Source organism: Ctenocephalides felis, unplaced genomic scaffold (assembly GCF_003426905.1).
Source record: "Ctenocephalides felis isolate EL2017-DRISC unplaced genomic scaffold, ASM342690v1 CF-g0.4_SCAFFOLD_03573, whole genome shotgun sequence".
Lineage (NCBI taxonomy): Eukaryota > Metazoa > Arthropoda > Insecta > Siphonaptera > Pulicidae > Ctenocephalides > Ctenocephalides felis.
In genome coordinates this window covers 3818129-3845208 of record NW_020539727.1, presented here as the reverse complement: position 1 = coordinate 3845208, position 27080 = coordinate 3818129, and the positions used below count along the sequence as shown (strand labels likewise).

Below are 27080 nucleotides of genomic sequence, written 5' to 3'. Positions count from 1 at the left end.
TCTTCTTAATATATATTTTTTGTATTTCATAAAATGAAACATCTGATCTAATATTTAAAATCAAGTAATAAAAATGACAGTTACAAAGACATTAAATCATAATTTTCTCTATATCCTAGTTAAAAGCTGCTCCACAGTTGACGCAGGATCTCTCCTTCATTCCCAGGCAGCACAGAAGTCCCAGAGGAAAGCAGCATGCTCCTAGGCAGACCGCGCAGCAGGAGTAATTGTCAGTGACGAAGCCGACACCACAATTTGGACAACTGTTTGCAGGTGAGAATGGAACTTGCAGGAGTGCTTTTGATTGCTGAAAGGATAGTATTTGATTTTAATTTTGTAACAAATTTTGCGGCTTGTATGACTTAACCGAATCAATCGACTTCAATCGACTCATATGACTCGGGAACCAATTTTTCATTAATAGACCGTAACATATCGTTGTTATGGCAACACTAATTTACGCTCTTTATTCATATTAAGTGGTAGTAAAAGCTGACTAAATGCTATGTATTTGCTGTGCAATCCAGTGTTTTACACATAAATTCTAACTTTACGTAAGCAAATACATATCATTTTGACAGTTTTTTTTATCATTTGATATGACAAATGTGACAACATTGGCTCTATTTTACCCAAAATTGCCCTTCATTCCTTCATTCGACTTCTGAACCGAACTGGAAGGGCGCCAGTGTTCTTGGGTTTGTTTGTTAGATGGCGAGCTGAGAGCCAATTCGTTCGTGAACTATTAATTTTTAACTTTCCGACGGAGAACTTTATGTTTTCATTAAAAAATCCGATTCGCTAATTTTGTTTTCTCGACGTTTCAAGCCATTCTGAATCGAATGAAACCAAATTTGGAAAAAGTATGTGTGTGTGCGTGTACTTGAACAGATTTTTTGCCGTAAATTGACGTTTTCTCAAAAACGGCTGGACCGATTTCAAAAATTTATTGGATGTATCTCGATGAGGACTATTGTTTGTTAGTTTTGTGCGACGATCGGCCGAGCCGTTTTTTTGTAATTTGGAGAAAGGTTAAACTTTTCGTCCACATTTAAGCTCATACTACCGAATCGATTTAAAAAAAAAACAAAAACTATTCGAAAGATATTAGTTGGGAATGATACTGATTTGTTTCAGATGAAAGTCTACCTAGCCGTTTCCTTGTAATTAACTGTTAAAAAATTAAGGCGATTTTTATGAAACTTTTTTTGCGATATATTACGGCCTTACGTCAAGTAGTTTAATTTTAAAAATTCATCAAAATTTAAGAAAAGAAGTAGTTTTTGAAGTAAAACTTCTTTAGGCGCGACTAGGGTGTAAATCGGTACAAATGCAACGGAAGTCCGTTACGCTCGAATTGTTCGTTATTCGCTCTCGATGAAATCATTTCTATACGGGTAGATTGTGATTAGTCGTCGTGTATGTGAATAAAAATCTATCGTTGTATGCGTACCGGCGTCAACGTTGTATGCGTACCGATATCAACAAGGTAATCGGCAAAGATAAATAAACATTTTAAAGTTACATCGTAGTACAAATCTTGACTTAATGAGAAATGCCTGAATTAGAAGAATATTTTACCCTGTTCCTTGAAAATAATAAAACAAATTAAGTATTTGTGCTGTGTACTAAACTTAAGCATATTCATTAGAAATAATTTCTATATTTTTCGTAGCTTCTATAAATCGTTGAAGCTATTAAAATGGAAAATATTTTTTAGGCAAGACAGATATTACAACTGTTCAAAGAATGCGATTATATCGCCAACGAAAAAGTAAAAAAAAATACAAGCAGTCAATGAATGTATGTTAATTTTAATTACATGAAGTTCTTCAAACACAATTATTACATGATGAGTGAAATTGTGAAAACAATATTCATTCAGGCGTTGGTTAACATAATCCACTGTGTAATGTAAACGAATATTATAGAATTTATTAATCAGCAATTTCTTAATTTCTCTAATTAAGGTTCAAGTCTTAAATGCTAATTACAATGACAAGCCGATCATGCCATATTTGAAGTATGACTTTAATTACATTATTGTTTTTAAATATTATACGTACTTTTAATGCTATTATAAATATATAATTTATAATTTATCATTATATAAATGTGTAGAATGATTGACGACACTAATAAATGTGTGCATCACGAGTGTTACCTCATCACTAATAAACATTATTCAAAATTGTTATATGATGTATTTATTTTGACTTAAATGCCATCTTGTACAGTAGCAAATAAGTTTTACTTCAATCGCGTGTAAACCTTACGTGCACTTTTTTTCAATTTTTCTAGCTGAATTTTAATCTTAATTCTAGCTAAAGTTCTAAAGCTCACCTAAATACTTCAAATAAATAATTTTAACTTTGCAATTCAGTTTATATAATGTCCTTCATTTTAAATTCGATTGATTTAATTTTGTTTATTTGCTTTTCTGTAAACATATATAAGTTACAGTATTTGCAGTATTTATAATAATCTATTTGAAAACATTTAATATTTCCCGAATATTCCATTACGGTAACAGCAATTTGCCCTAAGGCACGATGCCGTACACCACTAGTTAATATAATTTGTTTGCTGATCACGAATTCAAATCAAAATCGACTGCAAATATGGAGAAACATAAAAAACGCCAAAATCTCAAATCTAAAAATCACTCTATGTAATAATTTTTGTCTTTTCTTGGTTCTTTTCTCATGAAATGACATTAATATTTATATTAAAGTTAAAATATTGTTATACTAGTACCGATTCTTAACCTGCATATTTACATAATATATGATGTTTGTATAATATAAATAAGTCAAAATCAACAGTTTAATCTAATCACCGACTGGATTTTCCACTCTGGTTTTCCTGATAATCACGATATTTGCAAAAAAAGCGCAGTTTAATCATTTGCTATGAATAATGTCAATATTGACGGCATTGCTTCAAAGTATTATCTTCTATAAATATAACATTCAATTATAAGCACAAATATTTTTTTTCTAATTAATGTGGAACATCGTTCCTTAAGGCAAATTTTTGAAACTTACCGTATCAAAATTATCTTTTTTGATAAAGCATTAAACTTTTTTGAAAAGTGAAAAACTTATATACTTGAGAATTTTTTTTTTTTTTTCAATTGACTTTTTGTGTAAACATTGGTATGGAACTCAAAATATAAACAAAAGTTATGTTGTTACTACCCTTATACACTACATACTTCTATATTAGAGTAGATATTTTCTAATTTTTTTGCTTCCAAGGACTCAAATGCTTCCAAATTGATAACTGGAAATTCTCTGAAAATTTTAGATCTTTATATTAACTGTAGGCACTTCAGACAGTTTCTTATGAAAATAACATGGATAAAATTTCATTTAATTTTTAAATTTTATAACTTTGCGACAAGTGAATCAAAATTTGGAGAATAACATTGCATTTGCTTTTTTTCATAAATAAAACATTTACAACAAATATTAGAAATAAGAACAAAAAAACGTTGGTTGGAGTGCGAACTATCTTAAAGTTAATATGAAATCTAAAACTTTCAGAGAATTTTTTTAATCAATTTGGAAGCGTTTGAGCTCCTGGGAGCAACAATATATATATATATATATATATATATATATATATTTTATAAAATAATTACCATTGCACTCGCTCTGAGTGGTCCTGGTTGTTGAGTTTGAGGTCTTCCACCAAATTGTGATTGCTGGTGAAGTGGTTGTGCTGCAATGTGTAATATATATTAATAACATGGTAAATCAATAAACAACTTATAAAAACGTAGTTACCAAAAAACACAGTAATTTAATAAACAAATTATGTTAACTAATTGTAAAATTCTTGCAGCAATTATTGAGAACACTTCATAATCTCGGAGCGTTACACTAATAACCATGAACTAAATAATTTTTTAACGCATGTTTTGACTAAAGTCCTCGTCCTGATATTTTTTTTTAACTTCCCGTAGAGTAAGTTATTGTAATCGTCCATAAATCAGAATTGAAAATTTTTACATTTCTTCACGTTTTGAAGGTTTCTGAACATTTTGGCATACCTCAGAATAAAATGATTTGTGTGTGTGTATGTATGTATGGTTACAATTTTTCGTCCACGTTTTCATTTGAATTTGATTTGAATGGTTTAAAAAACATTCAATTCGTAATGACGGGGAGAAGTGGTGATTAGTTTTTCACAAAGGCAGGTCCAGCCGTTTTGGAGATACAGAGCTAAATGCGCTAAAAATTGCAGTTTTTGAGTGAGCTAAGCATGCAATTTGTATGATTTAAAAATAATCAGCTTATTTTGACAAACAATTACTTTTGGGAAAAAAAATTATTTAAATTTTTTTTCAAATATTTTTTTTTGTATATCGAAAATAATGAGAATTTAATTTTAGTTCTGGCTAATGTTCAACTTTTTAATTCAGTTTATATAATTCTTATAAATGTTACAGTACTTATAATAATTTTTGAATATTTTGTTACGGTGCGGAAAGTTCCAGTAATTTGCCTTAAACACGATGCCATACACAACTAGTTTTATTTTGGCTCGATTTACATTTGTTTTAAGTATATATACGTCTTCCAATTCAATAATAACTTTTTAATTTACAGTATTTATAATAATCTATTAAAAAATATTGAGAAATATCGTTAATATATTCATTACATTTTTTGTTCATTAAGTACATATAATTTTTATTTCTTAGATATTTAGTTATGGTACGGAAAGTTCCAGCAATTTGCCTTAAGGCACAATGCCATGCACCACTCTTTATGTTTTGAGTACTGTCAGTATAAATGTTTTCAGCAAGTAATAATTTAAATGAAAACATATTTATGAAATATAAACCATCAAGATACATGGTGGAACTAATATAAGAACTCTTGAGAAGATTAAATTAATAATAGATATAATAGATATAATTTAAAATCTTATTTTTGCAAATTCAGTAAAATTTGTGTAAACCTTTAAAATAATTTACCTTTATTGTAATCCATCTTCTCCTTATTATTTAACTGATATATATTAATATTTTCTTCACAATTGAACAGATGTTACTATAATATTTCACTGAGTCTCCTGTTATAAACTAAACGAAAATACTGTATGTTTCAATGCATGTTAGTGCAAAATGGGAGTCTTCATTGTTATCAATTCTTATCTATATTTTTAATGTAGGCTATGAATATATATTTCTATCGAAATGTGGTCATGAGGGTACACCGTTGACTTTCGCAGAAACATTTTTGCGATTACATAACTAATTCAGCAATGGAAAACCTTGTTTTGAATTGCTGAATTCGGCTATAAAAATCATACTGTTTGATATCAGTTTGCACGCGCGAAACTCTATCAGAATATGCACTGCAGATCCATAGATTAAAGTGAAAATAAGTGGTATACCACTATTGATTAAATAATTATTAACTTCTGGAAGAAAAGATTTTTTTAGGTTTTCTCGGCGTTTCAAGTCATTCTGAATCGAATATCTGAACTTCTGAAATCGAACTTCTGAATTCTGAATGTATGTGGTGTGTATATGTGAGCTCATTTTTAACCTTTCGTCGACATTTTCTCAAAAACGGCTGAACCGATTTAAAAAATTTGAAAGCCATTCAATGTAACTCTATGACCTAAATAGGCCAATTCGTTTCTATGTAATTGGCAGAAAAGTATAAATATGTTTTAGCCCATAATCTTAAATCAATTTTAAAAATTCAAAAACTGATCCAAAAATGTTGGTTGGAAATCGGTTTAATTAGTTTTTGGTAAAGATCAGCCAGACCATTTCTTCGTAATTAAATACTGAAAAATATTTGTTTGACAACATTGATGTAACTTTATATACGGATAGATTTAATAGTCTGAAATAACTAAAATATTATAATATGCGGTAAATTATAAAAAATTGTCAAAATTTAGAATTATGCAGTGTCCAAGCGATTTTACTTAGAATCTATGCCGAACATTATATACATTTTGTGTTTCGTAGGTAGCTGCTGATTACAGTCGACATTTCTGTGCCATGATAATAGAGTTTCTGTGCCATAATAATAGAGGTTTCGTATAGTAGTTTGAAATCTTTTTAGCCTTCAAACTCATTAATGAAAGTGTTCATAAAATCCTAACACGATAGAATTTGTAGATTTTAATAGAACTTTACAAACCTAAATAACGTGAGAAGTATTTCTTTCTTCTAATATAGAAGGTACTTAAATTTTCTAAATAGATCTTAATTGTCAAAATAATTATTCATATTAAAAAAAATCTATTTTTCTATTTGACTGTTTTAACTTCCCGTAGGGCAATAAGTTATAGTAATCGCAAAAAAATCGAAAATGAAAATTTTTATATATCTTGACGTTTCAAAGATTTCTGAGCATTTTGGCATATCTTAGTAGAATAATAGAAATGGATGTATGTGTATGCATGTGTGTGTGTGTGCGGATACAAATTTTTGTCGACGATTTCAGGAACACGGATCAACCGATTTGAATAATTTAGAAAACATTCGATTAGTATTAATAAGGAGACGTGCTATAGTTTTAAGCGAAGGCAGAATTAGTTTTTGGCAAAGGCAGGTTTAACCGTTCCGAAGATACGGGGCAAAAAGTGCCAAAACGGTAAGTCAGTTTTTAAGAGAACGGAGCGTCCAATTTAATAATTTAAAAAATATTCTACTTGAATTTACACGATGAAGAACTAATTAAATTTTTGGGAAGGCAGGTCCAGCGGTTATAGATTCTCAATAAAAATAAGTTAAAAAAATGTTATTTGGCGGTCAAAATGTTTATTGGACTTATGCGCATCAAATTATCAGATATTTTACAGAGATTTTATTTATTATAAGAAAATGAATTTTTGGCTTTTTACTGCTATATCTAAATATTGGATTTAGGTTGGTAACCTATTTCGTTAAGTTAGTTTTCTTTTTCGAAAAGTAAAAAATCCTTAGTTAATAGGTAATAACAAGTAATAATATAATAGCCAGATTTAAAGTTTTTTTTTCATAAATTTCAAAATAGGGGTGAAATTACCGCTAAACTTTTTAAGAATACTGAATATTTAAAAAAATGATTCAGTAATGATATAACTGCATGTGTATACACTCCAAAAAAGTGATTTTCCTAAATTTAAATTTTATGAAGAATTGATAACCTATATCTGATGATAATAAAATAATTTAAATTTCTTGAGAAAAATTCAAGATCTGAGATAAGTGTTGATAACATTTCGGAGAAAACACATAAGTGGTTGTATAACCCATAACAATATTAATATATTATTTCACAACTGATTAAATACACTTTTAGAACAATTCAATCTAATTTTATCTAATTGATAATGTATTTCTAATTAAATGCTTTTCCAAAAACGGCTGGACCGATTTCATAAATTTAAAGCTATTCGATGTATCTCGATGAGGACTAGTGTTTATAGTGACGATCGGCAAGCCTTTTCTTTATAAAGCAAAAAAGTAAAAAAAAAATGTCTCCGTTTTAGCCCGCAATTTTGAATCGATTTTGAAATTTAAAACCGTTTGAAAAATATTGAATAGGAGTCGACCTGATTAGTTTTTAGTAAAGACCTGCCGGGGCCATTTCTTGTAATGAAGTGTTAAAATTTTTTTTTGACGATTTTAATGAATTTTTTTGATGGTCGATACGGCCTTTGACAAGTCGTTTAATTTAAAAATTCGTCAAAGTTTTTGCAAAAATTAGTATTGTTTTTTTGGCGTTGTCAAAATTAGAACTTTCATCGACGTTTGCTCAAAAACGCCTGAACCGATTTTAAAATTTTAAAAGCCATCAATATATCTCGATGTGCATCATCTTTTCTCAGTTTGCGATGATCGGCTGAGCCGCTTCTTTGTAAATAACAAACAAGTGAAAAAAAATCGTCTACGTTCTAGCTCTCAATCTGAATGGATTTTAAAAATCAAAAACTGTTGAAAGATATTGGTTGGAATATACTGATTAGTTTTAGTAAAAATATACCGAGCCGTTTTCTTGAAATTAAATGTTGAAAAATTTTTTTTTGCCGATTTTTATGCACCTTTTTTGGCAATAGAAATTATAGTCTTATATGACATACTAAAATGTTACGGCCCTACTACAAATAGTTTAATGTTAAAAATTCATCAAAGTTTGAGAACATATTATAGTCAAAATTTGTGTGAAGAGTCAAACGTTATCAATTCATTAAAATTTAAAATAATAAACTACAATTTTAGGACTTACAAGCACGTGTCTGTGCAATATAATTAATTTAACTACAGTTAATTTAAATGTGTTTGAGAAAATTCTATTTGAAATCGCAATGTTCAGATTTAATTGAAAGGGATAACTTTATTTTGAAATAAACAGTTGAAAATTTTATCTAAATTTTAATTTTGATTTATTAAGTTAATTCTTACACATTTCGGGAAGTTCATGCAACTTGCCTTAAGGGTAAATGCCGTTTTCAACTAGTTTAGTTTTCTCTAAATATGTATAAACGTCGTCGCCCAATTCATTCTATTATATAATTATAATTCTATAGTCTATAAAATAAGAATTTATAATAATTTATTTGAAAACATTTAATATTTCTCGTATATTTTATTATGATACGGGAAGTTCCATCAATTTGTCTTAAGGCACCATGCCATACACCACTAGTTTCTTAACTACGTAGCTTTTTTTTAGAAAGCAACCCGACTGTTGACCTATCTCTTTCTGATATAAAGAAATATTTCTATTTTTTTTCTTAAATATACTTGTTCAAAATGAATACGCAAAGACTTTAAAATATGTTATTTAATTAAGAAGCTGTAACAAACACAACACATTCACATGAAAAAAAAAATTACATGAACAAATTTTGTCACGATAAAATGATAATGATTACTTCACAATTAATTAAATACAAATTTATCGAATTACTCAATGATTTAATTCTGGAACAATCACAATCTAATTTTATCTGTTCGATAACGTGTTTCTAATTTGACACGAGCGATAGAACTGACATATTTCATATTGAGAATGAATTGTGTTATTTTCGTTTCATGTTGTGTTACTTCACACAAGCACACATAAAAAAATAACCGGAATCATCTAATAGCATATGTCTAACTTGTTTTTGAATAATTTATTTTTGAAACCTTATTACATAATGTGTTTTTATCCAAATACATTGTTGGAATTAAAAAATATGTAATTAATTATAATTTGAGCGCCATTCAGGATAGGCGGTATCCAAGGGAACTGAAATTAAAACCTTGAAGTAAATTGGCCTCATTGTTAAATTTTTAACTTCGCGAAAATTTTTAAATTTTTGTCTGAAGATCATATTCGCTAATTTTATATGTCATTACCTTTAGAGTCATTCTGAATCGTTCGACACTGAACGTGGAAAAAGTATGGAAATATGTATGTAAGACATAATTAACTTCCTGCAGGGTAATCGTCCAAAAATCGAAAATATTTGTAACTTCCCGTAGGGTAACTTATAGAAATCACAAAAAAATCGAGAATGAAAATTTGTATATATTTTTACGTTTCAGAGATTTCTGAACATTTTTGCATACCTCAGAGAAAATCGATGTATGTATGTATGTTCGGATACAATTTTTTGTCCACGAGCAAATCAACCGTTTTGAATGGTTAAAAAAACATTTGATTCCTATTGATATACGGAGTACTTACAGACAACTCGATTTGAATGTTTTTTAAAACATTTTACTTGTAATGACAAAATTAATATTTTTTTTTGTTTTTAGTAAACTATACATACAGTACATTCAGCTAATTTACAGAAACATTTATTTGATAGCGTGAAAAGGATCGCTATCCTGCGATAGCACCTTCTTAGATATTATGTGTTTTGTTGTAGTAAATCATTACAGATTCTTTTTTTGAGACGCTATGGAGGTAAAGACTTGAGCAGGTTACACGCTAATTGGTTTGGATGTTTTGTATCTGGAGCAGTAATTATTAATTTCTTCTTCTATAGTTGGAATTCTGAGATCTTGATGTATTAACCAGTTGGGGACATATTTTGGAGCGTTCACGATTCCTTTCAAAATTTTGTTTTGGAATCTCTGTAGAATAGTTATGTTTGATTTACTGGCCGCACCCCATAGTTGTAGACCTTAGGACCATATTGGTTTATTAATTGGTCTTGTATATTAGGAGTTTATTATCTATTGAGACTTGTGATTTCCAGCCTATTAAGCAATTAAGTTGCCTACGTGTTTGTTCGAGCTGCTTTTCCTATTGATAAGGAGAGTGCTGATTAGTTTTTGGCAAAGGCAGGTCCAGCCGTTTTGGAGATACGGTGCAAAGAGTGCAGTAAATAGAAATCGAGTTTTTGAGAGAACAGAGCAACCGATTTGAATGATTCAAAAAACATTCAATTTGTGATGATGAGAAGACTTGGTAATTTGTTTTTGGCAAAGACAGGCCCAGCTGTTTCAGAGATAAGAAGCTAAAAGTGTTAGAAATAACAGTTTTAGAGAGAACAAAGCCAAGGATTTAAATGATTCAAAAAACGTTTTGCTTGTGAAGAGACGATTAGTTTTGAAAAGTGCAAAAAAATCCATTTTTATATACCAAGAATGATTCGGATTTTAATTCTAATTCTAGCTAAAATTCTAAAACTCCCTTATATAAATTAATTTAGGGTCAATGCACGGGACATAAGTATTCATTTTAGAGGTATGGTTGCTTCAGCAAAGTATCTTATTTTAATCCCTAGTATCCGGAAATTATATGTGCCTAAGCAACTTTTTTTAACCCATACAAATCTAATATATATGCTCTAATATATATGCATATGTGTGTGTGCGTGCTGCAAAAAACAAGCTAAAAATATCCGAAAATGTAACAATTATTATAATAAATTTAACATGTCAATTTGTTACAAGTCATCGTCAAATGTATTCGTGATCAAGTTTTATTAAAAAAAATTGATGGCTAGTATACATAAAAGGATTATACAATAGATATTAATATAGAAATCAACATAGCTTGATAAAAATGTTTTAACGATTATATCAAATTTGAACAATATCAAGGTTAAAACGAGTATTACATAATAATAGAAATCTGATCGGCGATGCGAAACGTGCGCTCTTCTATATAAAATAATAAAATTATATGTGTAAAATAATAAAATTATATGTGTAAAATAATAAAATTATATCTGCAAAATTATTTGTTAATTTAAGATGATTTTCACGGGATAAGTGACGAGAATATCTCTGATATAGCCCCTTGAGATTTTTTATTTTATTGCATCTGTTTGTTATCTTCATATTTTCAACATATATTATGAAGCGAAAACTCATTATGGTGATGCTATGTTAAGGATCTATCTTCGTATGAGTTGGTAGTAACTGCCAAAAATCTATGTATTGGCTGTGCGATCAGGCGTTTCACACATAAAACCTAACCTACAAAACGCACAAACATCAAATAACAATTTTGTCAAAAGTACAACTTCCTGATGTCTCTTTTATAACATATAAGTGAAGTTGAGTTTCATGTGTAGAACGCCTGATCGAACAGTAAATACATAGTTTTGTGACAATTTGTTACTATCAACTCATACGGAGATAGACCCGTATTACCATTATCATAAAATTTATTCTAGAATGTGTCTTTGATGACACATTCGTGAAGTTGAGATTCACGTGCAAAACATCTGATTGTATAGCAAATACAAAGTTTTTTGACAATTTGTCTACTAACTCATACAAAGATAGATCCGTAACTTAGCATTATAAGCTAAATAAGGCAATAGACAGTGATACATGAATTAACAGCTTAGCTAGTCGTGCATGGCATTGTGTAGGGTTTGTCGGTTTTCAAAACCGGTGTTAAAAACCGGTTTTTTGACGATATTTATGAAATTCGAAAACCGGTTTTTCAGTAAAAAAAAAGTCGGTTTTTACTGTATAAGTGGAAAATGACAAATATAGCCTAATTTAAATGCGATGCAGCGTTTTGATTCTTGGAATCATATAGATTCAATAGCGTTTGGAATCTTATCAGTCTGCTATAGTTCCCAGAAAGGTTTTGTGTTATCTTTTGTCTAATGTATATATTAATTCTAATGTTTATACGAGTGTTTATATTAATTCAGATCAATGGACTTCTTGTTTCTTTATGTGCAGTTTATAAGTTCAGTATTCAGTGTTCAGTGCCATTGATCGATATTTGATACAGATATAATACAAAATGTTAGTAGATAACATTTTATTATTAAAAAATATATTATTATTTAAACTATTTATATTTTTGTAGTCTAAAATGTCAGACGTGTGGAATTATTTCAAAAAAGTAGACAAAGAAAAAGCGCGTTGTATTTATTGCAATAAAATGCTTTCTTGCAAAGGATCAAGCACAAGCAATTTACATAATTATTTGAAAACAGTACACGATAAAAAAAACTGAAAAAAATTGCCGGATGCCGGCTCGACTTTACAAACATGTACACAACCACGTATTTTTAATTTTGTGAAAAAAAACTAGTTTAGAAGAAATAGTGTCAAAGCTCGCTGCATTAGATGGACTATCAATTAATTGCATAACAAATAGCTCGTTTATAAGAGAGTCATTACAAAAACGGAATTATTGCTTACCACAGAATAATTCTAGGGTTATGGAACTTATTTACAACTTTTACGAATCTATAAAACATGAAACAATAAATGAAATAAACTGTATGAAAAATAAAGGACAAACATTTTCTATAACTATAAATAGATGAATGGACTAGTAAAGAAAATCGAAGATATTTAAATATTTTTGAAATCACATTTTATCAAACAAAAAAATAATTAGGATTTTTAAAATTAATTAATTGAAACTACTCGAAATAGAAAATACTCGCGGCTTAGCTTAATTGTTTTTAAAACTAAAATTGATATTATCAAGGATGCATCTAATATTTTTTTTTAATTTAATAAATGTTTTTTTTTTATTTTAAATTGTTTCATTCATTCGAAAACTTTCCTTTCACTATCATAGAAATATTTACATTCTTATATGTTAAAATAATGCATGAAAAACGAATAATTATTTTCAAAATTATTTAATCCATATAAACTATTATTTTTTTGATCTACTAATTAAAATTAAAATAATTTTGTTTACTATCCATAAAATTTAACAATAAATAATTCCAATCAAATACTGCTTAAAATAGCACTAAATTTGTGGATAAATTTTTGTTATTAACAGAATGTTCGAGCAAAAATTTATTTTCCATATAAAATTCGAAAACCGGTTAAAACCGGTTTTCTGGCAAAATTAAAATTCGAAAACCGGTTTTCTGAAATGTCGGTTTTTGTATAAACCCTAGCATTGTGCCTTAAGGCAAATTGCTGAAATTAAAATTTTTGGAAAAGATTCAATTTTCGTTTAGAAGTCTGAAAAAAACGATTTTTGAGATTTTCCGAATATTTTCGAAAAAAGTTACTTTTTGAAAAATTTCTTTGAGAACTTTGAAATATTTGAAAAATAGTTCGAAATGGAAAAAAGCATTGATTTTAATGCACATAATTTTAATTAACTTTGTATTCAAAAATTTCAGATCCAAATTATTCATTAAACTAACTGGATGACTAAAATAACTAAAATTGGATGAACTTCTTGATATGTGATTTGTTGTGAGTTATTTATAAGTATACCAAGGTGCTGTAGGGCTTTATAATGTAAGAAGCTAGTGACTACTGCATAATATGTACTTTTGTACAAATTTGACAAACACGTTAGTTATTTTTAACAAGTAGATTAATTACATATACGTCTAGTACATCAACTTGATTTCCTATAAATAGGCCTATAATATTTTAAGATTTAGAATTTAGACAAAAATCCAAAATGAAAATTTTTGTATATTTTTACGTTTCAAACTTTTCTGAACATTTTGACATAAATTAGATAAAATGGATGTGTGTGGTCAACGGATTTGAATTATTCAAAAAACATTCGATTTCTACTGATGGGGAGACGTGCTTATTAGTTTTTGGCAAAAGCAGGTCCAGCCGTTTCGGAGATAAGGAGAAAATAGTGCAGAAAATAGAAAAAAATGTTCACGAGAAGACAGAGTATCTAATTGAATTATTCAAAAAACACTCAAATTGTAATGATGTGGAGGCTTTTTCTTATCTATTAATTACGAAGAAACGGTCTGACCGATTTTCAACAAAAACTAATTTATTTAGTTTTTGTTAAAAATCGGTCAGGCCGTTTCTTCGTAATTTCAGATTCGATAATATCAAATTTCCAACAAACTTTGTATTAACTTCCAAAGGTGAAGTTTGTTTTTTCACCTGAAAATTCGATCCGCTAATATTGAATTTTCTCGAAGTGTCAAGTCATTCTATATCGTTTGACAACAAAATTGTAAAAAGTTTGTGAGCATTAATTTGACATTTAGTAGACTCAAAAACGGCTGCACCGATTTCAAAACTATAGTTTTGATTAATGAGTGGCCCATTTAAAAATTGGAATTTATCGATAGCAACTTGCCTGTAGGCCACACCGTGCGGTATTCGAAGTTGCGATATATGGGAACAAACTAAGAATTTTGAGACCTTTTGAGAGAATGTATAATACTTTATAAAGCATATAAAGTATTATACATTTACAGAAATATCTAAACCGTAAGATCACTAGATCACTAGGACCACTCGTTATAAAACCATTTCATGAAACTCTATCAATCTATTGGTCAGTTTTGCGCGTTGATCGGCCAAGCAGATTTTTTATAACTACCAAGTAGTGCAAAATTTTTGTCATCGTTTCCACCTTAACTTAAACACTTAAGCATTTTAATATCAAATAAATTGCATTACCTTTAAAACCAACAGGTGGCCTTTGTCCGTACTGGTCTGAAATATAATCTGATTAAATCCTGAACCGTTTTGGCAAATTTTATATTTGTGCAATTACCTCTATAATCCATATTGAATGTAATATCAAGCACTATTCACAAGATATATCACAAACTTAAATTTGAAAATAATATCTGTTAATTATTGAACACTTTGGCAGAAAACAGCAAAATTAATGACCAGCAAATGCTTACTGTTAACACTTTTATCAAATATTACAGGAAAGGCAATATAATTTATCTAAAAATTCATTTATCTAAGGTAATCATTGTGTATGTTTTATCATGTTTTATAACTAGCTTAGAAATAATCTCTTATTGAACCCATCAGATATTGAAACATTATCTTTTATTTTTGGACATTAATCGGTGGCATTTTGTTTATTGCTAAGTTGTAATTAATCATGATATCAGTCTTATTTATAATAGACCAGTAATCAGAAGTAACAATAAGGGGGCGTCCATTAATCACGTGATCAATTTTTTTAAGGATTTTTGGACCCCTCCTCTCCCTTGGTGATACATGGTATTGAAAATTACTCCCCTCCTCCTCCAAACATCGCATGTATTTTTAGTTACGAGAAAAAATTGTAATTTTTTTTTATTATTTTTTTGAAAATGTTTAATTTTCTTACAAAATTTAGGTAGAAAATAAATACACGTGATATGTTACTATACCCCACCCTCCCCCACGTGATATTTTGTGATTTTTTGTCAAACCTCCCTCCCCCTAAAAACCTCACGTGATTAATGGACGCCCCCTATAAGCTGTTAAGATAATAATTTCTAGAAGTCACCCCAGTGGTTGACCATTCTATTTTTGGTTAGATTATGTTAAAAATGTTTCTAATAGTGATATGAATATATATTGAAACAATTCCCCAAAATGCTGTTTATGATATCGCTATTGCTTGATATGAAGCTGGACAAGGTGGTTAGCGATTCCGAAATTTTAAATTAATATTATGGCATATCAATAAATTTAATACAATTGGTTCTATTACAATAACTAGTAGTAAGTAGCATTTTGCTTTCGGCAGAAAAATTGACTGTAATCTAGTGGGGTGTGTAGCATCGTGCCTTAAGGCAAATTGCTGGAACCTCCCGTACCATAACGAAATGTTCGAGGATAACTGAATGTTTTCAGATAGATTATTATAAATAAATATTGTAACATTGTCTAATATTTATAAGAATTATATAAACTGAATTGCAAAGTTGAAATTATTTGTTTAAAGTACATTAGAACTATAGTCAGAATTAAAAATAATATCTGAATTATTTTCGATATACAAAGAATTAAAAAAAATGAAAAAAAAAAGTTTAAACAATTTTTTTTTCCAAAATTAATTATTTTGTTAAGACAAGCAAAAAGTTCTTTGAATCAATTTAATTGGACGCTTAGTTCTTTCAAAAACTGCCATTTTTTGTACATTTAGCTCCGTATCTTTGAAATGGCTGGGCCTGGCTTTGCCAAATACTAATTGCAACTTCTCTCAATCATTACTAATTGAACGTTCTTTAGGTCATTCAAATCGGATGCTCCGTTCTCTCAAAAACTCGATTTCTATTTTTTGCACTCTTTGCTCTTTATCTCCACAACTTTTGGACCTGCCTTTTCCAAAAACTAATCAGCACATCTCCTTATCAATAGGAATCGAATGTTTTTTGAACCATTCAAATCAATAAAGGAAATATTGTATCCATACATACATACACACACACATATGCATTATTTCTGAGGTATGCCAAAATGTTCAGAAACCTTCAAAACATCGAGAAATGTAAAAATTTTCAATTTCGATTTTTGGCCCATTACAATAACTTACCCTACGGGAAGTTAATTATCGACTTTATGAACAAGAATTTAGATACAAGCTATTTAGATAAAATGTTCAACTGTTTATTTAGGAAATAAAGATTCCAAAAAAAACTATTTTTAATTGATGTCGATTGAAACACAGTGTAGAGCGGGGCTTAAAGGTCTGGAGGTATAAAGTATCTTAAATTAGTGGTGTATGGCATCGTGCCTTAAGGCAAATTTCTGAAACTTCTCGCACCAATAATTATTTCTTTTAAAATAGATATATTTTTTTAAACTTTGAAAAAAGTAGATTTTTGAGAAATTTTAAATTTTTGAACAAAATTGGCTTTTGGAAAAAAATGAAGGATTTTGGGGAATTGTTTCAATATATATTAATATTACTATTAGAAACATATCTAATACAATCTTACCAGAAATAGAACAGTCAACCACTGGGTTTAGTTTGAAATATTTTGGGAGTTCTGAACTTTTTTTCAAAGCAATGGCACTACTTTAGCTGCATAGAGATAAAATAACGAAGCGCGTAAGCGCCGCGTCGCCGTCTAATGGACAAACGATGTTACGGAACCCATAGAAATGCAAATAAAATTGATAGACATTATTAAAATCTCTATAATGTCTGGCAATTTGATGTGTATATGTTTAATTATCATTTTTGACCGCCAAATAGCTTTTTTTACTTTTTTTACTAGATCTCCGTAACCGTTAGACCTGTACCTTTAAAATTAGTTCTTCATCTTGTCAATACAAGTAAAATGTTTTTTTTAAATTATTAAAATCGGACGCCCCTTTAAAAAACTGAGTTACTGTTTTTGGCACTTTCGCCCCATATCTTCAGAACGAACTAGACCTACCTTTGCCAAAAACTAATCAGCACGTCTCCTTATCAATAGGAATCGAATGTTTTTTGAATGAATCAAATCGGTTTAACCATGCTATCAAAATCGTCGGCAAAAATTTGTATCCGCACACACACACTCATACATCCACTTTTTCTTAGGTATGCCAAAATGTTCAGAAACCTCCGAAACGTAAAAATATATAAAAAAATTCATTTTGCGATTTTTTTGTGATTACTATAACTTACACAACGGAAAGTTAAAAGCAAGTAAAGTTAGGAATTTTTCAACGATAATATTTGAAAGTACAGGGTAAAAGATATATAACTAGCCACCACATCAATTTTTACGACGTTGCTATCAGGAGATAAATTGTAATTGGTTTGGTTTCCACAATATAGTTGCTCAAAGTCAAATTGGATCTTTGTGCCCCGCCCTACTCTATATATAATATTCATAATGTAATACCTTAAAATATATTTGTTTGATTGTGATAATTTGATAGATTACGAATCGTTCAACATTATCAGATAAAATTCAAAATTATTTTGTGTACCATTGTGCTGGTGATTCATATGGTTTGAATTATTGTTATAACAATCTGATAAAACTAGGTGTGAATGGCACTTTGCCTTGAGGCAAGTTATAAATATTTCCCGATATGTGCAAATATTTGGCCTCATTGATAAAAAATAGATTTAATCAAAGAAAAAAGAACTTTATCACTGTGTTAGGTTTCATTATAAACGCAAATTTTAAAACGAAATGTTCTTCCACAATTTAATTATGAAAAAAACGGCCTGGCCAATCTTTGCCTAATACTAATCATCCCAATTCCCAAGTTATATCATTCGAACATTTTTTGAACTTATGAATTGATTTAGGATTTTAGGAAATAATGTTAAAAAAATATTTTGCAGCTAGAGAAATGGCTCGGCTGATAATATAAAATATTTAGAACAACGTATATATTTTTCTTCGCAATTTATAAAAAACAAAGACTTAATATTAAGGTGATCATATTTTTTCAAAACCATTGCGCCAATTTTTAGTTTTGGTTTTCTAACCTTGGACAGAGGAACGGTAGGAGGGGGGGTTCTCATGCTAAATAGCTTAAATATGATGTTGAAATATTAAGTATTTGGTAAATAAAATTTTACAATTATGGGTCTATATATTTTTTTCATCTTTGAGCTTGGTATAAGATTTTATAAACAAATTTCCAAAATTTATTCGACAAAGAATATTACTTTTGCCAGGTGGCCAAAAAAACCGTTTTCACAATTTTTGCTAATTTTTGTGAAATTGAAATTGAAATTATCAATGTGAAAAACTATTTTAACCCATCTTTGAAATTTTGAATCGTCAATTTTCTCATATATAACGTATAGATTCATCCTCATTTTAACGTAATAATAAGCATACTCATTGCAATCTGAAATATAATGTAACAATCATGTTACAATTGTAATATAATGTATATCATTTTATAATATTTGATAGGTAGTTGAAATTTTACATCAAAAATTGTGAAGATTCAATTCAAAACCTATATTTTTCCATAACCCGGGACAATCCGGGACAAAAAAGTATTTCCGGGACAAATATTGATTTTAGAAAAATCCAAGACACAAGGTGGAAATCCGAAACATATGGTTACCTTACATAGCATACAATTGTAATGTTTTTAAAGTAATCTTAATTTACATTCAGTTCTGCATATTTTGTTTCACTCTGATTATTCTAGAACTGACCTCACAAAAAATTCATGGTCAAATTAACAAAAAAACGCCAATTGTTTTATTTTTCGTGTTGGAATGTAAATATGTGCGATGAATTGATAATACAGAACGCCATCTCCAAGCAAATACTGACATTGTGGTGTTTAAACAAGTTGAAGCAAATATTGCAAAATTAAAACTAACAAGGAGAACCTCAGGTTCATTCTTCTGTCATTTTGATGAAACCTTGCATAATGATAGAATTGATAGTCAAACCGAAATCCTTAAAATATTATAGGCCTATTAACTTACAAACATACTATTTACGATTATTCCTAATTTTGGTGCCAAACTAATCAGAATGACTTGAAACGTTGAGAATACATAATATTAATAATCATATTGTATGTTGAAAAAATAAACTTCTCTTTCGGGAAGTTAATAATTTTAATAAGTCGGGAAGTATTTAGTAGGTTTTGAAAAGTTTTGTGCAAGAAATTTATAAAGTAATAGATAGGGGTGCACGGCATCGTGCTTTAAGGCAATTTGCTGGAACTTCCCGTACCGTAATTGAAAATTTTGGTAGGGAACCAAAAAAAAAAAAAATCACGCAAAATGTGTACACAGTATTAAAATCTCTATAAAATATCTGATATTTTGACGAACATATGTCCAATAAACATTTTTGACCGCCGAATGGCAATTTTTTAACTTATTTTTACTGAGAGTCCTTAACCTTCCTAAAAATATAATCAGTTCTTCATATTGTCAATACAAGAGAAATGTTTTTTGAATTATTAAAATCGGACGCTCTTAAAAACTGAGTTATCGTTTTTGGCACTGCCTCCGCCAAAAACTAATCAGCACGTCTCCTTATCAATACGAATCGAATGTTTTTTGAATTATTCAAATCGATTGATCGGTGTTCCCGAAATCTTCAACGAAAATCTGTATCCGTACACACACACACTCACACGTACATCCATTTTTTCTAAGGTATGCCAAAATGTTCAGAAGGTTTTGAAACGTAAAGATATAGAAAAATTTTCATTTTCGTTTTTTGCGATTACTATAACTTGCCCTATGGGAAGGTAATAACAGCAAATAAAATGTCTTGAACATATTTGAATAAAACTTATGAATTTTACTAGTAAGTGTTCTGTAAGCTATTGTGATGTATATTTCTGCAAGGCGACCCAATGGTTGACCATTCTATTTCTGATGAGATTATATGTTGGACATGTTTTTAGAAGTGATTCATTTGACGGAATTCAAAAAACATAGTTGAGATATATATACTAAATGTTATAGAAATTTGATGACTTCTTCCATTTATAACAAGTTCTAAATTTTACCCCTGATTTTCTAATGTTTCAATAGTTTTTTGGTTCTTTAAAATCGATTGATAAGTTTTCTATAATTTGAAAAATCCTAACATACATAAAACATTCGATTTATGAAGATATGTACACGTAAACTAGCTTAAATATAAATATGCTACGAGAAAATTTCAAAGAACACCTGACTATTTTTAGATTTAAAAAAAATATAAAAGAATGGAATATAAAACAATTATTCATTTTAATTAAATATCACAAAAACCTGAGGTAATAAAATGACTATAGCAAAATTTTAACAAACAATTAATCATTTTTATTGCATATTTAAAAAAAAGGTTCACCACTGATATTTCAAAAACTAGTAAAGTCAGAATTTTTTCAAAAACAATATTTTAAAGTAGAGGGAAAAAGATGTATAACCAACCATCATCTTTAGATTTTTTAGTTAGTTTAGTTCACAAGACCTTAACCTTTTCAATCATACGTTACTTAATTATCTTATAAGATGTTTTGTCATTTTTAATTGAAATTCTACAGTTTTTCTTATATAACCTCTATAAAAGCTCACATGTGGGAAGGGTAAAAGAAACCACCTGAGCCTTTGGCCTGGCATAGGTGTAAACAATAAAAAATAGTAAATAAAAAAATAAATTGAATTAATAAGCAATTTTACAAGAGATATGTAAAATAAATAGTTATTCCAACTCTGCTGGTGATTATTTCTGACAAAATACTAGATCAAGGTTATATAAAGTGTTATGTTTTCAATCATACGTTACTTAATTATCTTATAAGATGTTTTGTCATTTTTAATTGAAATTCTACAGTTTTTCTTATATAACCTCTATAAAAGCTCACATGTGGGAAGGGTAAAAGAAACCACCTGAGCCTTTGGCCTGGCATAGGTGTAAACAATAAAAAATAGTAAATAAAAAAATAAATTGAATTAATAAGCAATTTTACAAGAGATATGTAAAATAAATAGTTATTCCAACTCTGCTGGTGATTATTTCTGACAAAATACTAGATCAAGGTTATATAAAGTGTTATCTCTGTAAAAAATGTGTACCTATGAAATTTATGTTTTCCATTTGTTGAATAATGTAGCTAATATTTCGTAAAATCTCTTTAAAATTAAAAATGAGACATTAGACCTGTTTACCCTCTGACTGTCCCATTTTACCCCGCCTATGGGGCAAAAACGACCAGGAAATAAGTTAGTGAAAAACTGCACTTCTACAATGATAAATAAACTTGTAGTTTTACTGAACATAGTCAGATAGATGTTTGTTTGATATGTGTTATTTGTTGTGATATAATTGGTTTGATTTTCACAACATAATTGTTCAAAGTCAAATTGGACCTTTGTGCCTAGCACCATCATAGTAATGATGAAATAAAATTTAAAAAAATATAATGCCATAAAAAATCTAAGAAAAGACTATATATATAACGATAATAGGGTTAACATTCATATAAGAATGAACACTCACCTATCGATAGAGAAATTAATTTGAACATAAGTTTCTGTTCGCCTAATACATTGTTTGTTTGAAAAATTTGTGTCAGAAAATACTGTATATATGACGATAATAGGAAAAAGCTCTACTGGATATTATTGTGAAAGGAAAAGAAAACTGGAGTGGACACATGTTAGGAAAGGAGTCTTCTCGATGTCATCTAAGACAGAATTCATACAAAAAAATGACAAAGTTTAAGATGATGAACGATTTACAAAAGGAGAAAAATGTGGATAATTGTAAGCTGAAGCACAATCATAAAAGCAGAAGTTCGGGAAGTAAAAAGTGAACTATATACATGTAAAGGAAGAAAGATAAATCTCTCATCACGAGCCTGCCTTCAGGCAGAGCCAATACGAATAATTTTTGCACATAGATATTATTTAAACATGATCTAAAATAGGTAAAAAAATGTAATGTTAAATAATGGCACATTGATTTGTTTAATTGCTAAATGCTAAGCAAAGGATAATAATCATGCGATTTAAAAATATTTAAAAATCGTAAAATCACTCACCACTGCCTGAATCCATTTTATTCATGTCCACTTTATTATTGCTTTAATGTTTTTTTATTACTATTAATAATAATAGTAATAAAAATATTCTTTAGTAATAATAATATTCTTTCACTACTTTCAACGCGAAATCTGAAGAGCGTTTGGCGCCAACAAGAATCATCTAAGTTTGCTATACTGGTTTATCAATGTAAGAATGCAACAGTGCTGTCAAACATTTTTTTACTGAAACACTTGAAAATTTTTAAGTGTTTCAGAGAAAAATGTCAATAACTTTGATAATTCATATTAAGTGAATAAAGAAATAACTTCCCGAAAGAGAAGTTTGTTTTTATCAAAAAATCAGAATCGCTAATTTTATGTTTTCTCGACGTTTCAAGTTATTCTGAATCGAATGAGAGCAAATTTCGAAAAAGTTTGCGTATGTGTGTGAACAGATTTTTTGCCGTAAATTGACGTTTTCTCAATTGGCTATTCAATGCACCTCGATGAAAGCTATTATTTGTCAGTTTTTGTGCGACGATCGGCCAAGCAGTTTCTTTATAAATAGCAAAAAAGTGAAAAGTTTTTGGTAAAGATCGGCCGAGCCGTTTCCTTGTAATAAAGTGTTAAACTTTTTTTGGACGATTTTTCTTTTTTTTGACGGTGTAGGTACCATAGTCTTATAGATCATACTAAAATATTACGGCCCTACGACAACTCGTTTAACGGTATAAATTCGTCAAAGTTTGCAAAAATTATTATCGTTTTTTTGGCATTTGTCAAAATTGGATCTTTCATCGACGTTTACTCAAAAACGCCTGAACCGATTTCAAAAATTTAAAAGCCATTTAATGTATATTTAAGCCATTTGAGGGTTATCGTATATGACGTTTGTTAAAATTAAAATTAGACGATTTTCTTGGTATAACGATAGAGTATACTTGGTCTCAATGAACATACTAACATTCAATTATAAAAATTATTAATTTGTGAAAAATTGCGTTTAGAAAATACTCCAAATTAACGTGTTCGTTCGTTTTTAATTATGTGTAATAAATTCACTCGGAATACTTATAATCACTCATAAATTAATTTATTCTTTATTGATTAAGTCGATTATTTAAACATATCGGGAAGTTCATGTAACTTGCCTCGAGGCAAAATACCAATGCCAACTAGTTTGTGTCAGTTTTCTGGGTGATGAGACTTACTGTTTTTCTTCCACGTCTTCACTTTATGAGAATAATCGAAATAACTTTTACGTTGTATGGTTCACTTTATACATAAGTAACTAACAAATACAAAAGTAACCTCAAATCAGCTAAGATAAATAGAATCATTAACACATAAAGAATTTTTTTTTTTTTTGATAAATGTATATTGTTAAAGGTTGTGCCTATATAGGCCCAAGGCGCCTCCTTGTCGCCCCTAGGGTAGTCGTGACAACCAGGCATCATCTATATGCCATTTCAGTGCCCTACTTTTCCGCAAATCGTTACGAGGGAGTTAATCTGTTAATTTTAATAGATATATAATTATAATTTCCTGGACTACTACCTCCTCTTTTCTGAAAATAAAATTATTAAGTTCCTGCAGATTAAGTTATAGCAATCGAAAAAAAATGTAACTGGTTGGTGTTGGTAATTTCCCTTGCGACAAGTTACATGTACTTCTTGATATGTGTGAATAATCGACTTAATCCATAAAAATAAATTAATTTATGAGTGATTAAAAGTATTTCGAGTGCATTTATTACACGTAATTGAAAATGAACAAACACAATAACTTGGAGTATTTTTTAAAATCAAATTTTCAACAATCAACAAATTTAATAATTGAACTAGTTTCAATTTTATGCTAGATTTCTGAAGTCTAGTCAAATATCTGGTCCACATTAAAAATATTTTAATTGTTTTAATCTTGTAATGTTGCTTCATCTAGAAAAACAATAAAAATTTGATCAACGTCTTTTATGATGTCTACAAATGAGAAATTCTGATCAGATGCATGGCAACTTATTATGGAAAACTATTAATTGCAAATTTTCTTAATTCAATAGTCAAGAATGTTCGTTAAAGCTTAAATCAAAAAAATGTCGATGATTGGTATGATATACTTGTATGAATACTGATTCTCCTTAAAAAATAAAAAAGTGCATTTATTACATGTAATTGAAAATGAACAAACACAATAACTTGGAGTATTTTTTAAAATCAAATTTTCAACAATCAACAAATTTAATAATTGAACTAGTTTCTGTAGGACTATAATGGTTTGTTTAATAAGACCAAGTACTCTATCGTTATACCAAGTAAATTGTCTAATTTTAAATTTAACAAACGTAAAAAAACTACTCATTTCTCAAATTTTGATGAATTTTTAAAATTAAACTACTTGTCGTGGGACCGCAATATTTCAGTAAGTTCTATAAGACTATTATATATCGCGAAAAAAAGTTCCATAAAATTCGACTTAAATATTTTTTTCAATAGTTAATTACAAGAAAACGGCTCGGTAGATTTTCACCTGAAACTAATTAATATCATTCCCAACTAATATCTTTCGAACTGTTTTCAATTTTTTAAAATCGATTCAGTAGTATGAGCATAAATGTGAACGAATAGTTTAACACTTGTTTTCAAATTACAAAGAAACGGCTCCGCAGATCGTTGCACAAAACTGACATATGATAGTCCTCATTGAGATACATCAAATGACTTTTAAATTTCTGAAATCGGTTCAGGCATTTTTGAAAAAACGTCGATGAAAGGTCTAGTTTTGAGGTCTAATTCGTGGGGCCGCAATATTTTAGTATAATCTAGAAAACTATTATATTTATCGATTACGAATCCATAAAAATCGTCGAACAAAAAATTGTCAACAGTGAATTACAATAACTTGTGCCAGCGGATCTTTACCATAAACTAATCAGCACGATCCCAACCAATATCTTTCGATCCATTTTTGAATTTTCAAAATTTTTGAAATGTTCGAACTGCGGGCTAAAACGTGGACAAAAATATTTTCACTTTTCTGATTTTAACAAAGAAACGGCTTGACTGATCTTCGCGCAAAATTGATAAGCGATAGTTCTTATCGAAATACATCGAATGGCTTTTAAATATTTGAAATCGATCCAGCCGTTTTTGAGAAAACGTCGATTTACGGCAAAAAAATCTGTTCACACACACACATACTTTTTCCAAATTTATTCTCATTCGATTCAAAATGGGAATCGGATTTCTTGATGAAAACATAAACTTCTTTTTCGGAAAGTTAAAAATTTTACAATATGGCATTTTACCTTCTGATGTCACCCGATTTATGGTGATGACTGGTTACACATGATTTGCCCTCGACTTGAAAATAGCGTTATTAGTCTTTGAGATAATGGTGGTGGACTTTATTAAGCGTGGTCTTTTAAGCCCCATTCTACCCTATATTGAATTATTTGCTTTATTTATTATATAAGTTAAGTATTTATATCAATATTGATATACGTATTTCTGAGAATGCACTTATGTGCATCGGTTTTGAATCATACAAGATACGGTTTGTAAATAAAATGTTCCAAGAAATTTCTAACGTTTTTCACACATTTTGCAAAAATCGAACAGGATATAACCATATCTATAATGGCGTAAGTAATATAAGCATATATGTGCCTACCTATTATCGTAATTAATATTTTATATCTTTTAAAATTATATATTATTTATTTTCTTATTAATATTTGGTAATTACTAACTTATTAACTTTCTGTTACCGGGATAAGATTTAATTCGATATAAGAGGCAGTATCGTAAATATTTTATGATGATTTTATTTAATTGTGCATTCACTGCATAAGTAGAGGTTTGTTTCACCACCAAATAAATTTAAAAAAAAAAATAGCAACAATATTTGAAAGTAGAGGGAACAACATGTTCAAGCCTCATTAGGGGTCGGCAAGCTTTTAACTGTGGTGTGCCGAGCCACTCTACCAATATGATTCAGGGTGCCGCCTGAAATATATAACCAGGTTCTGGGGAAGAAGAATTATAACCAAATTTATCTTTTAAACATTTTTATTAACTAGTGGGGTGCATGGCATCGTGCCTTAATTCAAATTGCTAGAATTCCCATGCTGGAATTAAAAATTTTAGTACTGAACCCAAAAAAAATTACACAAAATATGTACACAGTATTAAAATCTCTATAAAATATCTGATAATATGATGTACATAAGTCCAATGGGTGTAAAATTACTACAATGTTTGTAAACAATACTACAATGGGTGTAAAATTACTACAATGTTTGTAAACAATACTATAATGGGTGTAAAATTATTACAATGTTTGTAAACAATACTGCAATGGGTGTAAAAATACTACAATGTTTATAAAAATACTACAATGGCTGTAAAATTACTACAATGTTTGTAAACAATACTACAATGGGTGT

At 29.1% G+C, this 27080-nt stretch overlaps 1 protein-coding gene across 4 annotated transcripts; it reads right to left on the bottom strand.

The window, feature by feature from the left end:
- LOC113389199 (brain protein I3-like) lies at positions 1-22801 on the bottom strand. 4 transcript variants are annotated; one of them, XM_026626261.1, is made up of 4 exons: positions 8931-9025; positions 4988-5095; positions 3647-3726; positions 1-307 (listed from the first exon to the last, which is right to left on the bottom strand). In XM_026626261.1, exons 2-4 carry the CDS (start codon positions 5001-5003, stop codon positions 116-118), a joined length of 288 nt encoding a protein of 95 aa, XP_026482046.1. In that variant the 5' UTR covers positions 5004-5095; positions 8931-9025; the 3' UTR covers positions 1-115. The 4 variants fall into 4 exon arrangements, with proteins under 4 accessions (XP_026482046.1, XP_026482047.1, XP_026482043.1 ...); XM_026626258.1 differs by lacking the exons at positions 4988-5095; positions 8931-9025 and adding exons at positions 14855-14890; positions 14952-15047 and having other exon boundaries at positions 3-307; XM_026626262.1 differs by lacking the exon at positions 8931-9025 and having other exon boundaries at positions 4988-5118.
- Between the last annotated feature and the right edge of the window lie 4279 nt (positions 22802-27080).